We start from the raw sequence: 16,986 nt of genomic DNA on the forward strand, positions 1-16,986 counted from the left end.
ATGAGACTACATCTCACATACTTTAGACATGTTACCAGGAGGGATCAGTCCCTGGAGAAGGACATCATGTTTGGTAAGGTAGAAGGTCATCCAAAAGAGGAAGACTTTCAATGAGATGGATTGACACAGTGGCTGCAACAATTGGCTCAAGCATAACAATTGTGAGGATGGTGCAGGACCAGGAAGTGTTTTGATTTGTTGTACATAGGGTCACTATGGATTGGAGCCAACTTGACCGGCACCTAACAACAACAACATGAGTCAGAGCCAAATCAACAGCAACTAACAACAACCCTTGAGCACAGGCACTGCTGTATCTAATATCACTTAAAAAATCAGTTGATTTGGTTCCTTCAGCCAAAATAACAAGTCAAGTGTGTTGTTGGAGTGATATAGGGAAACAACCAGATATATGACTAATTCTTTATCTCTCCAGTTAGTTCTATCATGTCCCGTAGACACAACTGAGCCATGCTGCTTAATAAGAACCAGAATAATGAGCTATTTATATACCTGAAGGACTTGTGCAATTACCCATTACTGCATCTATCATTTCAGTTTTGGGTACCCACAGAGTCGGTTTTCTAACTGGATTTAATAAAGAATTACATGGTAACTGGCTATTAAGATTGTGGTTTCTGTCACAAGTAATTGGATAGGTGATATGCAAGATTTCTGTATTCAGGGAAATGTCCTATTATATTGAGTTACGGTATAGGTGAAATCTTTCAAACTTGCCCTTTTATTACTATCTTATCTCTATTCCTTTTTAAGAAAATTCTGGTATTTTCTGTGGCTAGCAATTTTTTCTAGGCAAATTGAACTGACCACCAGGAATGCCTTTGATGATACAATCTAGTCTCTCTAGGCCTCTGTGCCCTCTCTTTGACCCTGGGGTTCACCTTGTCTCAGAAGAGGGGAACCTTAGGCTGAAATTTATTAGATAAGGTCTCGTACTATTTTGGGTGTAAGCTAACTATGCCTGAAGTATGTCACTACGATATACCTGGGAGTCATTTATTTTAAAGGTGCACAAGGACTCACAACTCGTGCTATTTTTGAAGTCTCAAGACTTCATTCATGGTAAATCATTCTTCCCTTTGCTTGGACACTGATATGTTGGAAAAATTGTCTAAATTCACTTGTACAACCTTCTGAAGAACTTCAAGTCAATCCATGTTCCTTGAGTAGATCAGCTGTCTGAAGAACTTCAAATCAATCCATGTTCCTTGAGTAGATCAGCTGTCTAGTAGTTTTGTTTATATTTATGGTTTGCTTTTATGTTCTTGTTAGTTGTACTGGATAAAAAAAAAGGATGTCTTCCTTTCACTTTGATGCTTCATACTAAATATTATGAGAGATTCTTTTATAGGAAATATACTAATTAGATTGTAGATTCATTGTATTTTTAAGCAGAGAACACATTTTTTGCATAGTGAACATTAAGTAGTTTCTCCTTTTCTTTTCTCCTGGATAGTTTGAGGATGGCATCCTTGATGTGTGCCTGTATATAATGGACAAAGCAGAAATGGACCTTTCTGGTAGAGGGAATCCCATCAAAGTCAGCCGAGTTGGTTCTGCCATGGTAAGCAACAACTAATGATTATTAAAATCTACAACACACATCATTTGCTTCAGTATAGATGCTGGTTCATTAAGTTGTTGAAATGACAATTAGCAATAAACTTCCATTTGTAGGATTCAGGCTTATGACATCAAGTATAGCTCTAAGCTTATCATGTACTCTAGAACAGAATTATTTTCTCAACACTGTATGTTTCTTCAGTTTAAAACAAATGGTGATAGATAACATGATACCACAGACCCATTATTCTTAAGAATCTCTTGTCTCAGGATCGAGGAGTGGCTGTGACAAAATGTCAGTGACCATAATCAATCAATCAATCAATTGATCGAAAGGCACAAAAAAAAGAAAGACATGCAAGACCTAGCTTTTCTCTATTTTCACACAAATAGCAAGAATAAAGAAATAAATGGCTCTAGTTAATCCTAGCTTCTATTACAATGATATCTCACCATAGTGCTTTATAGCTGATAACATGGGTATTTATAATTCACAGGAGTTCCACGAGGTAAATAGGGTAGGCACCACTAATGCCATTTTACAACTTAGGACATACTTGGGTGAGGTCAGTGATGAAGCCTCAGTAGAACCCAGGTCTGCTGACTTCAAGTCCAGATACTTTCTTCCTTCCATGCTGGTCTCTGTGGAAAATCATGAAACACCTTTGGGAATGCAGAGATCCTCCAATGGAACGGTTTGCTGAGAGAGGTGATAGCGCTCCCATAAGAGGGAAGGTTAGGGTTCAGGTGTGGTAGGAGTATTAAATGTGACACTTAGGTCCCTTGCAGTCCTCTAATGCACTGATCTACACAACACGTAGAGTCATCTCCTTGGTGCATAAAGGCATATGAAATCTGATTCATGAGCTCAGTATTCCTGAAGAAACCTTAGGTTGGGTGGGTATTGTATATAATGCAAAACTGAGCAAAAAAAAAAAAGTCATATTATCAGTATCTTTAAAGTTTCTAAAAACTTCTCTCTTGGGAAGAATCTTATCCTTGAGTTTGTTTGTGTATTCTTTTGAGTTACATAAAATCAGTATTGTTAATATAAAAATATTAGGCTGATAATGATATGAGGTGTACTGTCTGGTCAGCTTTTAAGAAGGAGGGATATTTTTTATTTTATTAATAACTAAGCTACATGTAAATTTAATAAATAGTGAAGCTTAAAAAGTTACGGCAAAAACTAACATATAGTTTCTGCTGTTAGTTTACATAATGAAAAGACAACGAATTTAAAAAAAAAATTAAGAATTTCTTTACAAGAACTAGTTATCACAACGTATCAAACTGCAGTTGATATCTATTTTTTCTCTATTTTTCCTGTTTCACAGACAAGCTTTCCCCATTTCCTCTTCTTTGAGGTTACCATGATAGGTTTGCCATGAAAAGGGAAGCAACAGCTAGCAGTGGATGAATATAAATTAATTCCTTTTTAAGCATCCTAAAATGGCCTGCTCATCAGCCTAAGCTTACTCATGCAGTTTGTGTATTTTTGCTAATCCAGAAATCACTGCCTAGCACAGCCCATTGCAAGAGGGAAGAAAATATGAAGCAGCTCACCTAATACTGTCTCCACTGGCGCTTGGCTAAGTGGAAGCTCTCAAGTCTTGAATCAAGCGCATAATCCTAATGCAAATTGCTTTGAAATTTCATTAATCATAAAAAGTCTATGAAGTTCTAATTTTGAAAATGTATAACCCAATTACAAGGTTTAGAACTAGATACAGAGAATCTACTTGCAGAACAGTTTGGTTGGGTTTGGTTTTGGTTTGGGGGGCACCGGGGGGGTGGGGTGCTTTGGGAGTTAGAGACCCTGGGCGGCTTGAATAATATTTCTCTTTCCACCATCTTTACTGCTCGCATATGCAAAACACTTGGTAGTTTTCAAAACCCTTTCACATTTATTGCCTCTTTCAATCCTTGGAATAGTTCTGCGACTGTTTCCAGAATCAATTCATTTATAATGATTTTTAAAACTAAGATATCGACCTGCAAAACAAAATTAAAAAGATGACACTTTTTTTTTTAAATCATGTTTTCTGATCATTCAGACCGTTACCTTCCTGTTCACGAATCCTAGAAATCTATCAGGAAATTGCAGAGTGAAGTTAAGCAAAGACTAGGGGAAAAAAAAAAAAGCCCTCAAATTTCTCAAGTAAAGATTTTTCTTAAAATATGAGGAAATTATTTGGGGAGCCCAGAAAGAAAGTGGTGATGTTGGTACAGTCAAGCCACACCTGGGACTCAGAAGACAATAGGCCTGTCTGTTTGCCTCAGGGGTGACCCAGCCTTCTGATAGAACAGATGCTGCCTACACCATTGTTATGGGAACTTTCTTTCTCAAAGACCTCCCCAGCCTGGTCACTGAGGCTCGAAATTCCTTTCACAGGGTCCAAATACTAGAGCAGAGGAACACCGTGACATGCAAATTCTTTGGGAGGGCTAATACATCCACTTCACCTCATGCCAAGGAGAATGTGGTGGAAGGCGGAACTTTCCTGGAGGAAGTGTTGTCAGGAAGGGTGGGGATAAAGCTGTGTGGTCCTGGCTGGACACCGGAAGAGGGAGAAGGGAGTGGGGACAGGAGGCAGGAGCAGATGGCTGGACCCCAAAGACAAATTTGCTTACAGTGTTCATGACAAAGTCCAGCACTGAAGATTAGCAAGGAGTCTGCAGAGTAGCTGGGTGCCTGGTGCTAAATGAGCGTGGGTGATGACTCATATTGTGCTAACTTTCTGTGACTGGCAACAGACATCTGGGTTTTAAGCACATAATCCTCAGATAAAAACCTTTATTGTCCAGTGTATATGGCCTGGAGTGAGCCAATAAACCATGGTTTGTCAACCTCAGTAAAACTGACACTTTGGGCTGGATAATTCTCTGTTGTGGGGGCTGTACTGTGCATTGTAGGATATTTAGTAGCATCCTACCTTCTACAAACAAGGTGCCAATATCACCCTCCTTTCCCTCCCCTCAACTTGTGACAATTAAGAATGTCTGCAGATGTCACCAAATATTCCCTGGGGTCAAAGTCACCCCCTGTTGTGGACCCCAACATTAAATTACTCCATAGCTCAATTTCTCAGCTTATAGAATGCGAATAACACTCTCTTCTTGCCCACATGGAGGATCTCTCTTCTCAACTCCTTCAAAACCAGCAGTTTTCATCCCTCTGCTAAGGGGAGAGGGAAGGCAGTGTTGTGTGGAAAGGGTCTTGGTCCCAAGTTGAGAGATCTGACCACTGTCTGGCTTTGCTACTAACTTACTGTGTGACCCAGGACAAGTAACTTAACCTCTCCAGGTCTTATTTGTCTTTGAAAGAAAATTTTGTCCCTGTACTCAAACCTCATTTGGTATTCCCAGTGCCGTAAGAAAATCCCTTTATTCTTCAAAACAATGCTCTCTTTTTTTTTTTTGCCTTTATATATTTGGTATTTTCTCTAGCTCGTTTTTTGGGTTGTTGTTTGCTTCACTTTTATGTGAAAATAGGAAAAGTTTATGGCAATCTGGACAACCTGGGGCTGTTGGATTTCCCTCAGGAGAAAGAAAAACTCCAAAATCCTGTAATCTCACTGTCTGGGGATTGGGCCTGAGATGTTACAACCTTACATAAGCAAAGTTTTGTTGAGACTACTGTAAATACTGAGTAGTGCATTCTACCAAATCTACACTGCAGATGGATTTAAGGAAGAAAAGAAAATTTCAAAAAGGAGAGTAGAAAGAAAGAAGAAACTTGCCTAAAGTTACCATTCCTGCTTTAAATTGTAATGCTTGATTGCTGCTTTCTTTCCACTTCATTTCTAATGTGACAGTCCCCACCAGGAAAATGATCAGGGAAATTTACAAAGGAGGCTTTGTGCCATCTGAAACTTTTTCTCACATCGTATTAACAAAACATTCTACTTCTAACCCCAAAATGCTGTAAAGAAACCAGATGTGGACTCTGAGCTCCCAGTTAGCCCATCAGAACAGTTGTGCTATGACATGTTGTGACAGGGACAGCATGGTTTTGGGGAAAGGGGAGTTGGTAACAATAGCCTGGCATTACTGCAGGGGGTTACCTGCCCATGCCTGTTTCTGCCTGTGACTGATTGGATCTGGCAGCAACTCGGGGCAGGGGGCTTCTCCAGCGAGGTGCAGCTGCTGCCGCAATAGTGAGGTCACTGCAGATGCTGCTTACTTAATTCTCTGTGAAACCTCCCAATATTTCACCCCTGCGTAGATTCACTCCTCTGGGTGAAGACTTTATCCATAGAAGATCTCTTTTCACATGTGTTCAGAAGCAGTCTGTGAGATGCAGAAGACTCTCCAAGGGTCTTCTAGGGGAAGAAATGGAGGTCCTTGGAAGTCATGTCATGCAGTCAAAGACACACAGCAAATCAGTGGCTGAGCTGGAGCTAAGTATTGTCCTTACTCTCTGCTCGTATACCTTAGAGGGCCAATAGTAACACATCATTACAAATAACACAATTACTGTATCAAATTAACTAGCTGCCTCCTAGAAAAGAACAAGGTTTGAAGGTAATGGTGCTCAGAGCACATGAATTTTGAATAAGACAGTAAGTGAAGGAAGGTGTGAATTAGAAGATTCTAAATGCGTTCCTGGAGAAGGAGTTCCCAAAGAGGATTAGGTACCAAATGTGGTATGGTGATGGTGATGTTGGTGGCGATGATGGTACTGAAGGTGGTTGTAGTGGTGATGGTGATGACGGTAATGGTGGCTGTGGTGCTGGTTATGATGATTGTAATAATGGCAGTGGTAATGGTGGTGGTTGGTGGTGGTGGCGGCGGAGGTGGAGGTGGTTTTGATTATGATGATGATGATGACAATGGTAGTTGCGGTGGTGATGATAGTAGTGGTGGAGGTGATGATGGTGGTGATGCCAGTGATGGTGCTGATGGTGGTAAAACATTCATTATTAACTCATTAATTCAACAAATATTTATTGAGAATCTACCAGTCTAGGCACTGGGGTACAACTGTGAACACAACATACTTTCTGCCTTCATAGAACTTAAAGTCTAGTAGAGAAGACAGAGCAGTAAGTAAAAAATTTTAGTACATTATGATAAATTTTCTGATGGAAATAAGCATAAAGTCGTATGGGAGATGAAATCTCTCAAGTTGAGCTCAAAATTTTCCCAGGACTACACACTGATCTAACAAGTGTTGGATGATTGGATCAAGGGATAGGAGAATGGCTGACAAGGGTCCATAGCAGAAACCCTTTCCCATGGTGGAATGGAGTAATTTGCTCCTCTGGGGTTGGTTTGTTTTGCAATTCAGAAAACATAAAGTTCCCACCACTAAAGTTTCTTCCATGGGGTCCCAACATTTATACTTATTTGCCTCCGTGACATTTTGATTCTGTTATAATTAAAAAACAAAAACAAAACAAGGTAACATGGATGGCAAAATTTGAAAGGTAGGAGAAGAGAAAAAAAGGTCAATATAGTTACATATTTTAAAATTTTAGTGCTTTGTACTGTTGCCAGCCTGGACTTTCCAGCTTCCCGTGAGGTATACACATTTATTTTTAACTCTAGTCTTTTGCTAGTATCGAACCACGATGGCATCATTAATCCCCATTAATACCCTGCTCTGACTGTGCCTCGTGAGAACTAACTCAACGCTGAACTTTTTTTAACCAATCGAAGTTCAGTGTACTCTTAGTATTATAAAAAACAAAAAAATCCTGAATTCCAGCTAGTAAATCAAACTGACCACAAATAGCGGCAGGTCCTAGAGTTCTTAGGGCCCAATACAAGATGAATGACTGTACATCTACGAGACAAATGAGGCTTCAGGGCTCTGGTCCCCAAAGACCTGCGATCCTGTAGATAAACTGACCATAAAGTTATTTTCCACTTTGTCCATCTTTCCTCCCCTTCTGCTTGTCCCAGAATTTAGAAAGTTCTTTTTTCATGTATGAAAAAGACAGTAATGGCACCACTGCTTTGATACTTTGCCAAGCAGTATCCTACACTGGCATACTACAAAGCATGTGTTACTTTCCTGCAGTTGTTTCCTTGGACATCTTATGGGTAGCTTCACATTTAGCAAACCTGTTCATGCAATAAGCCTTGAATAAAAGTATTCAGATTACATTTCAAAATTCACTTGGGTTAGAAACTCTACTCTTCAGTCATCTCAAATAAACCTCAAAGTCAGAAATAAATACATAAAGTCTCCTTCCTGATCATACAGACCAATCACACCATAGCGCCCTAACAGCTGTTATTTAAAAAAAAAAAATTTGTAAATCACTAACTCCTTTGGTTTCTAAAGCAGCTGATATCCCCTTTCTTAGAGTGAATTACTGTGGAGAAATTTGAGGACCTGGCCATCATTCCCAACCTTCTCCCCACCAAGAAGCCTTTTCACATTTCCCCATGTGGATCTTACTTTTTAAAAAAATTCATCTATCAAAAAAAGCATGATTATTTAGTAATAATTTGGTCTCCATTCTTGCATCAAAGACTTATATAACCACCAGTCAGAACCTCAAGTCAGCACCAGATAATCAGTGCCACCACAGCGAACATGATTCAATGCCATCTTTTTTTTTCTCCTTTAAGAATATTTTATTGTGTTCTCGGTGAAGGCTTACACAGCAATTTAGGTTCCAATTCAACAATTTCTACGTAAGTTGTTCAGGGACGTTGGTTACATTCCTCACAATGTGTGAGCATTTTCATTATTTCTGTTCTGGTTGTTCTGTTTCAGTGCTATCTCTTTCAGCATAAATATACGATTTCCATTCATTGTTTTGGAAGAGTGAAAATAACTCACACACCTGCATTACTAACTTTGCAGACTCCTGGAGGTCAGGGTTCCTAGGCTGGTGACCACTGCCAGATTCGGGCTTCGTGAGGGATTCGAGTCCCCATCCAGAGTCTCTGGGCCTCAAACACTATTAGATTGTTTTATTTCAGGTTGTTATTTCTTCATGATCCATGCCCAAGAAGGGAAGAAATGACATTCCTCATTTTGCAAAGGCAGAAAAAGCCAGAGGCCTCTGATGTTCTTTATGACCTTTTGGTGGTGACAGATTTCAGTGTGTAGGGGCTACCAGCATGGCTCCTTTTGGAAAACCTCCTGGTTAGTGTTAATGAAGAATGTTCTTGTGTCCAACTACGTAAAATATGAAAATACCAGTCCTAATAAGATTTTTTGAAACCTTAAAATTGGAGTCAGGTTATCCCTAAGCACAGGAGGCATTACTACAGTTCAGGAATGGCCAAGGGGATCGATGGGGAAGGGGAAGTGTGAAGTCAGGACAATTCTCGGATACATTTCTAACTAAACATAATACCATAAGGTCACCTTATTCACCAGGGATTTTTAATTTCTGTTTATTGAGGATTTTTAACAATTGACAAATACATTGGAAGTCAGTGGGAAAATAGAATTTACCTAACAGAAATTATCTTCATAGCCACTTTTGAGAAATTGTATCCATTTCATAAATAACCAGTGCATAGATGGAGAGACTGAGGAATCAGGAAGTTAAGAATATTTATGTCCCAAAGTCTCTGGTAGAACTGGAATTGGATCACAAGTTGCCTGACCCCACTGTTACACATACAATGTTATATTCCACTGTATTTGTCCTCTGTCTGTCCTTTCTCCCTATCACATAACCTCCTTGGGTACAAATATACATGCCCTGTCTGAGTCCATCCTTCTCTTTCAGGAGGAGGGAGTGAGGGACAATGAATTGTTCAGACATCATTTATTTTCTCTATGCTAAAAGCCAGCAACGTAATGAAGTTTTCATTTCTGGGCAAACAGCTTGGTTTCTCAATTATTAAGGTTACATTTCTTATGCCTGCTCTGCCCATATTTTTGGAGAAAAACAGACATTTATTACAAGCCATCTCTTGAATGTGATAATCGCAGTCAATCTAAATGTCTGCTTTCCCTGAATTGCTTCTTGGAATGAGGTTTCAATACTGCATCTATTTTGTAATCACACAGGCTATTTCTGAAACACGGGATGTTTTTCAGCACTCCCTCCAAGCTGTGCCGATGGTGCTGCTCTGGTCTCCGGGGGCAGACACCCCCAGGATGGATGGATGGAAATGTAGCAATGCCACCATTGCCCTTTAGGACCTGCCTGACAGCTTGGTGCACCCTGTGTTCCCTTCTCGCCCGCTTTCCTTCCCTTTCTCTTCTCCCTTGACATTCTTGTCCTTCTTTATTCCTCTTGCTCTGCTTTCCCCTCGCATCCATCCATGTCTTACATTCACTTATTTTTGAAGGCCTGTCCTCCACCATCCCTAGTCTATGCAGCTGTAGTATAGCAGTGAGAAAAGCAGCCAACACTTATACAGCTTAAAGTTTCTGTTTCTTGGTCCTCGTTTGGTTATTTCTCTTATAACTGCCAATCAGTAAAATATGTTTGGGCCAAATGAAAATCCTCAGTTACTGAGGGAGAGAAGGTTAATAATTCCTTGTTGTAATAGCTATCATGAAAAATGAATTTAATTACCTACCCCTGCCAGAACTGTGCATTGTGTATATATACCAAAGGACATTCGTAAACCAGTGGTTATATACTTCACAATATAGATTAGGGTTAGTTCATGGTTTGTCTGTTTGTTTTTTTTAATTGAAGTAAAATTACATACAGCGAAATGCATGGATACTATATACTATCTCACAGTTCAGTGAGATTTGACTGGCATAATCACCACCTCAATCAAAATAGAAACAATTCCATCACCTCAGAAATTCCCCTGCTGCTCCCTTCTGGTCAATCCATACCCCCAAAGGCAATCGCTATTCTGATTTCTCTCAATAGTTTAGTTTTGCCTGTTCTTAACTTCATATAATTGAACTCATACAGTAGGCACTATTTGGGGCTGGCTTTTTTAACTCAGTTAGTTGTGGCATATGTATCTTTAGTTTGTTCCTTTTTGTGGCCGAGCAGTATTTCATTGTATAAATATATCACAATTTGTCTCTCTCTTCACCTGTTGATGGACATTTGAGACATTTCCAAATTGGCGTTAATATGAATAAAGCTATGTACTCGCTCCTATGCAGAAGTGTTTTTCTGTATATATGTCTTCATGGCTGTAAGACAAATAGCTAATGGTAGCATGCCTGGATCATAGGGTAAGTATATGTTTAACTTTATAAAATATGCCAGTTTTTTAAAAATGGTTTACCATTTTACATGCCTGCCAATAATATATGAGAGTTCCAGTTTTTCTACAGCTTTGCTTATTAATTTGGTGTTTTCAGCTTTTGTAATTTTAGTCATTCTAGTGGGTGTATAGCAGTATCTCACTGGGGCTTTCATTTGCATTTCTCTTATGATCAATGATTTTGAGCACTTTTCCTTGCATTTATTGTGCATTCATATATCTTTCTTTTTATGTGGTGTCTTTTCAAGTCGTCGTCCAATTTTTATTGGATTATTTGTCTTTATATTATTGAATTGTAGTTACTCTGTATATAGTCTGGCTACAAGTCCTTTGTCAGATATATGTATAGAGTATATTTTTTTCCCAGACTTTAGCTTGCTGTTACATTTTCTTAATGGTGTATTTTAAGAAACAAAAGAGTTTACATTTTATGAAGTCCTTCTTTTTTTTTTTTTTTCAATTTTTTAAGAGTCCTTTCCAGGAAATATGCTATTTCTACAAGGTCATGAAGATATTCCCCTCTGCTTTCTTTTACAAGCTTTACAATTTTGGCTTTTAAATTTAAGTCTATGGATCATCTTGAGTTATCGTTCTGTGTGGTGCAAAGTAGGGCTCAAGGTTTATTTTTTCCCAGTTTATCCATTTGTTCCAGCACCATTTGTTGAAGAGACTGTTAGGAAGGTTTTCCTTTGTTGGAAAAACTGCCAGTTCTCCCATTGAATTGTTTTGATTTTGTTGAAAATTAAATGACTGTATAGCTGTGTATCTATTTCTGGGCTCTATATTCTGTTCCACTGGTCTATTTGTCCATTCTGATACCAGTACTATACTGTCTTGATTACTATGGCATTATAGTAAGTCTTGAAATTAGTCTTACAACTTGTTTTTTTTTTAAATTATTATTTTGGTTATTCCAGATCCTTTGCATTCCTATATAAATTTTAGAAACAATTTGTCAATTTCAACAAAAATATTTGTTGCCACTTTGATAAACCAACTTACTTTGATCTGGTAAAGAAATATTAAAATGTGGCCTACACCTAATCTCCACAGATATCACATCTGTTAACTGAACAGACTTTATTGAGGGTCCACTCTGTGGTAGCACTGAAAATACAAAGTCAAAACATTACAGCACCTTCCTTCCAGGAACTTATAGTCTGGTAATGGGAACAAGGACAATTAATGACACAGTGCAATGTAGTAAACAAAAGGATAGTGCTAAGCAGAAAGTACTGTGCAAGCAGAGGAAGGACATCTAAAGCAAAGTGATAGTTAGGTAGAGATTTCCAGAGTGAAACCAGCTAAGTTTTAATCAGTAATCATTTGCCAAGAGGGGGTTTGAGTGTGGAAGAGCATTCCAGGAAGAGAGAACAACATTTATTTCCAATAGCACCAAGGCAGGAAGCAGCTTGTTAAGGCCATCTCTATGATAAGCCATGGAGACAGTGATGTCTTTTGCTATAGCAGGGTTCAAAGTCACCAACAAAAGACACAAACCACACACCCTGTTAGTACATGGGATAGCGCTTTAATCACCAAAGAAGAGACACAGTGAGATCGCTTCACTTGGGGGCACTGGTCTCCCATGGCCAGTGAGCTGTCCCTTGCAGCTGGTGCCGAGCAACTGCTCTGTGCACACCCCAGACTGAGAGACACCGTTTCCTCCTTGCTGAGAACAGGTACAGGACTGGGTTGACCAGGTACCAGATGGGGCCCACACATGAGCAAGAAACAGAGAAGTTTATTGTGTACCTAGTACAGAGAGAAGACTTCTCTGATAAGAAGGAACTGGTAGAGAGAAAGAGATGCAATTTCCAGCCTGCTTATCAGAGAATGTTCTGGGCCCAAGGCCTCTGTTTAGGCACCCCAGATAAGAGACATAGAGGCAGACTGCCCTCCCACCAACTCTTTTCCTTTGGGCCAAAGTGTGTGACCAAGGCTGTTGTACGTGCTATGAAATCCCGGAGGGATGAAGGATGAAGAGCCAGCAAGGAAGAAAATAGAATTTCTGCTACTCCATTTATTTTCTCTCATGTGTACTTGCTGGAAGGACTGTCCATGGAATAATCTGTCTAAGAGCACTTCATCTTCAGCTCTTCTCTCCTCCATCCTCACCACGTAACCTGGCTAATGGCAGAGCAGACAATAAATAGATTTCCACATTCCTAGACCATATTTTTTTAGAGCAATTTTTTCAAAAATAGAGAAGAGAAAATGTGGAGCTGTCATCATTGAAGAGAAGTCATGCTTGAAGCTCCTACATCCCACTCAGTCTTCTCCTGACCACCCTTTACTCTATCCCCCACCAACACAGTGACTACTGAGGTTCTTTTGCAGAAGCTAGAGTGCCATGGGGCACAATTTGACATTCACTCTCCCACTTCCACCTATGCTAAAGATTGATCACCTCTGGGCTGTAGCTGGGGGCTTACGGTTCACAAAATCTGGAAAGGCTCTTACAAGGGGAATAATTTTTCCTGCCCCAACTTAACTCCCCACTTTTAGAGGTAGTTCATGTTACCAAGAATTTAATCCAATGAACTTTTAGAAACTATTATAGGCAGGATTAAGTACAAAACTATTTTCTAAAAGAGTTACAGAAATACTAACTGTTATGAGAATATAACTCTTAACAATGAATTTTAAGAGAATATAATAAGTTTATAATAGATAGAAGTCATTTCATCATAGACATATAAAATAGGCACATAGGAGAAAAATGCTTTTACATATTTAAAAACAAATGGAAAGAAAAAGTAACTACACACAAAAAATAGTAGCTATATAAAGGTATGTGCTACAGAAACTTGGAGAATCAAGAAATGTCACCTTTTTTTTTAGTAACAAGTTACAACCTGCTCATGCCCCCATGACCAAAACTGGAGAGAAGTCCAGTATCCATCATGCTTTGAGACTGTCTCCCCACCCCTTGAAACGTACAGAAACCCAGGGCTTATTCTATCTCCCTAGTGTGGCTCCTGATCCCAAGATATGGATCAAAGTTCATTTTTATTGCATATAAATATCCAATTGCTCAAGCACCATTTGTTGAAAAGACTGTTTATGTCAATAGAATTGCCTTTCACCTTTGTCAAAAATCAGTTAACTATATTTGTGTGGTTCTTTTTCTGTGCTTTCTATTGTGTTCCATTTATCTATTTGTCTTTATGTCAAATGGTATCATGCTATTTAATTTAAAAGTATTACATGTAATTATATTTAAATTTTATTTAACTTGGCTCAAAGTTTTTAAATTTTGCTTAATTCACTTACATTAAATTTTACTTTAACAGAAGAAAAGATTGAATTGCAATTGAAGATATATTAAATTTCAAATGAATGCTTTTTACTAAAAGATATATCGTAACAGATTCCTCTAAGGTTATTAAGATATCGAATTCATTAAAAGACCAAAGTAATTTTATATTTTTAAGTTATGTTTTAATTTTAGATGGTATCAGTTAACTGACAGATCAACACATTAAAACATTGGTACTTTCACTCTACTTTACCTCTTTTCTCTTCTCACATTTAATTTTTCTTAGTTATTAATTGTTTTTACATTATCAAGTTTTTTAATTCCTATTCATTCTGTACCTATAATTCTGAAAGTTGTTTAAATTTATATTAATTTTTTTTTTTCTCGTCACAAGCTGTTTTACCACAGAGTCTCTGTTCCTGGGTTCTTTATTTGATTCAGTTTTAATTATTATGATATTACTTTTCAAATAGTTTTGCTAAGAAGGCTACTATATTCCTTGACATACTTCATGTTTGAAAATATGTGCTGCTTACTTTTTTATTTGCACAACATCTTAACTATGCATGATTTTCTTGGGTCACTCTTTCTATCTCTCAGGACACTGTGTAAATTTTGCTCAGCTGTGTTTTACTATAGACTCCCAATCAGCTGAAGTCTGAAGACAGCCTAATTCTCCACCTTGTTGCTAATTTGCATTTTCAGTCTAGATAATTGAACAATTATTTCTTTATCTTAACATTCAATAGTTTAATTAAAACATATCTAGACAATGAACATTCTCCATCAAATTTTCCTGGAGCACAGATTGCTGTTTTAACCTATAGATTCAGTTTTTCATCACTTAAGTAAAATATACTTGTATTATGTCATGACTATATCTTTTGTTTCACTTGTTGGGTTCTCTATTTTGAGGACACAAATTGTTCTTATGTTGTATCTTCATTGTCTTCCATCACTATTAGCTTCTCTCTAAATAATTTCAATGGTCTTTTTCATTAGCATTTTCTCTGATTATCTCAGTCTTTTCTTGTATGTCATTAATTTTATTTCCAGCAGTGTCTGTTGTGTTTCTTATAGATTCTAATTTATTATTAGTTTTGTTATGATGTGCTTTGGTCCTCAGTTTGTTCCCTTAGGTCTGTGATGTCCTAAGAGAAATTTCTTTCTGTTCCTTAATTTTGTTTCCTTCCAGATATGATTTTTTTTTCACTTTTTCATGTGTGCATTCTCTCTTTTTCTCTCTCTCCCTCTCCCCCATTACTGTTTCTTTTCTTTGTATTCATGCAGCTCTTTCCCAGGTATTCTATTTTCTCTGAGATAGTGTAGATGAAATCTTGACTCTTCTCAATCTGAGATTAGTGTGCTTTCTCCTCCAAACTACCTTTTGAGGTTTGTGTATTTCATTGTATCTAATCTTTAATAACCTAGAGAGAATGGAGTTGGGAGAACTGGAGAAACTGAAGAGATGGGAGATCTCTGTTAGAAAACTTGAGCTCTGATCTTTCTTTTAAGACTTTGTAAATTTTGCATTCCAGAATCCACTACACCTAATTGGTTGTGTATCTCATTCCCATGGAGGGGATACTCTCAGACTTTGTATAATTTTCCCATTTTACTCCCATAGTCTCTACCTCTATTAGAGGTGAAGATCCTTTTACACCTATTTCTCCACAGTAGTTGTTTCCACTATTTGGTCAGAACAGAAAAAAGATTAGAATTTTTATTCAGTTTCATTTTCTCTCTCTCTCTCTCTCAATTGTGAAATAAATGAGAAATCTCAGGACTTTTTTGACTTGCCAATGGGGCATCTGAAGAGGTAGTGTTAGGGTTAGGGGCTGAGTCATGCTGCCTGTCTTCTCCATGCCATAATCCTCCTATCTTTTCTTGGCACCGATTTTAAAAATTATTGCATTATGTTATGTCACTTAGATTACAGATAGTGACTTTTGGTATGCTAGATTTTTACTTTTTCAATTTTGTAAGTGTTTTGGGGGCAATTTAACATGCCTTTAATGAAGTTGAATAATGCTCCCTGTCCATAGTCTAAGGTTCATATTGTCTTCTTGACTCAAGGCCAAGACATTTCATTCTGCCACTGGTAAACTCTGAGTTCGTGATAGAGTATTCAAACAGCTAGCTGTCACATGAAAAAGGACCAGCGTGTGTTGCCCTTGAAGTGTTCCCTAAGCATATTTTGTTGTCTAGGAAAGGAGGTATTACTTTAACCCTTTACATCTGTTACTAAACACTTATCTCTTTCAGTGTCTGGGCTCCCCAGAAATCAATGTTCTAATTAGAAAACAGTAGTTAATCTGGTCAAATGCTAATAAATGAGAGTTGTGATTTATCTAGCAATAGGGGAACAGCCTTGCGTTAACAATTAAAAGGGCTGTAAAGGAGAGAGCTTTTTTTCTTCTTCTTCTTACTTTTCCCCTTAGCTGAGTGGGTTTAGCCTTATGCCATAAATAATCCTTCTAATTAATAGCTATCTGTTTTACAGTCATCCTCAGAACCACATTTTAGGAACTTTAACCTATAGATTCATAGAGCCTATTCTATTTCTCAATGACAGTGGAATGTGAATGTGAGTTCAAAGCTGAATCTACCTATTCACAATGACCATATCACATCATAGCCTACCCAGTCACTCTTTAAGCTTCCTTATAACAGACACAGACATTTTAATAATCACTTCAACTGCAGTGAGAAGTATTGATCATGAATAGGCCAAAATGGTTGGCTAAGCCCTTTTGCACCCCAGTCGTGTCATGGAGCTACAGCTTAAAGTCAAAAGTTTACATCAAAGGCATGAGTTTGCAATTAGCTGAATAAGGTCCTTCAAAAGCCTCCAAATAATGGCTTTTCTACATTGAATAAATTAACTGGGTAATTACCAGAACTCTCCATCGGTTTTAACTAACTGGACATGTTGAAGGGGGAAAATGGTGTATCTAAACAGAACTGAATGGCAGTTT

General features: G+C 38.1%; 1 protein-coding gene across 1 annotated transcript in view; it reads left to right on the forward strand.

Annotated features, from left to right (window-relative positions):
• Positions 1–16,986, forward strand: part of F13A1 (coagulation factor XIII A chain) — a 235,169-nt gene that overhangs the window by 93,602 nt on the left and 124,581 nt on the right. The window contains exon 7 of the mRNA XM_023741733.1: positions 1,478–1,585. Coding sequence (XP_023597501.1) covers positions 1,478–1,585 — 108 coding nt within the window. The remainder of the gene's footprint in view (positions 1–1,477; positions 1,586–16,986) is intronic.

This window comes from Trichechus manatus, unplaced genomic scaffold (genome assembly GCF_000243295.1).
Source record: "Trichechus manatus latirostris isolate Lorelei unplaced genomic scaffold, TriManLat1.0 scaffold00188, whole genome shotgun sequence".
Lineage (NCBI taxonomy): Eukaryota > Metazoa > Chordata > Mammalia > Sirenia > Trichechidae > Trichechus > Trichechus manatus.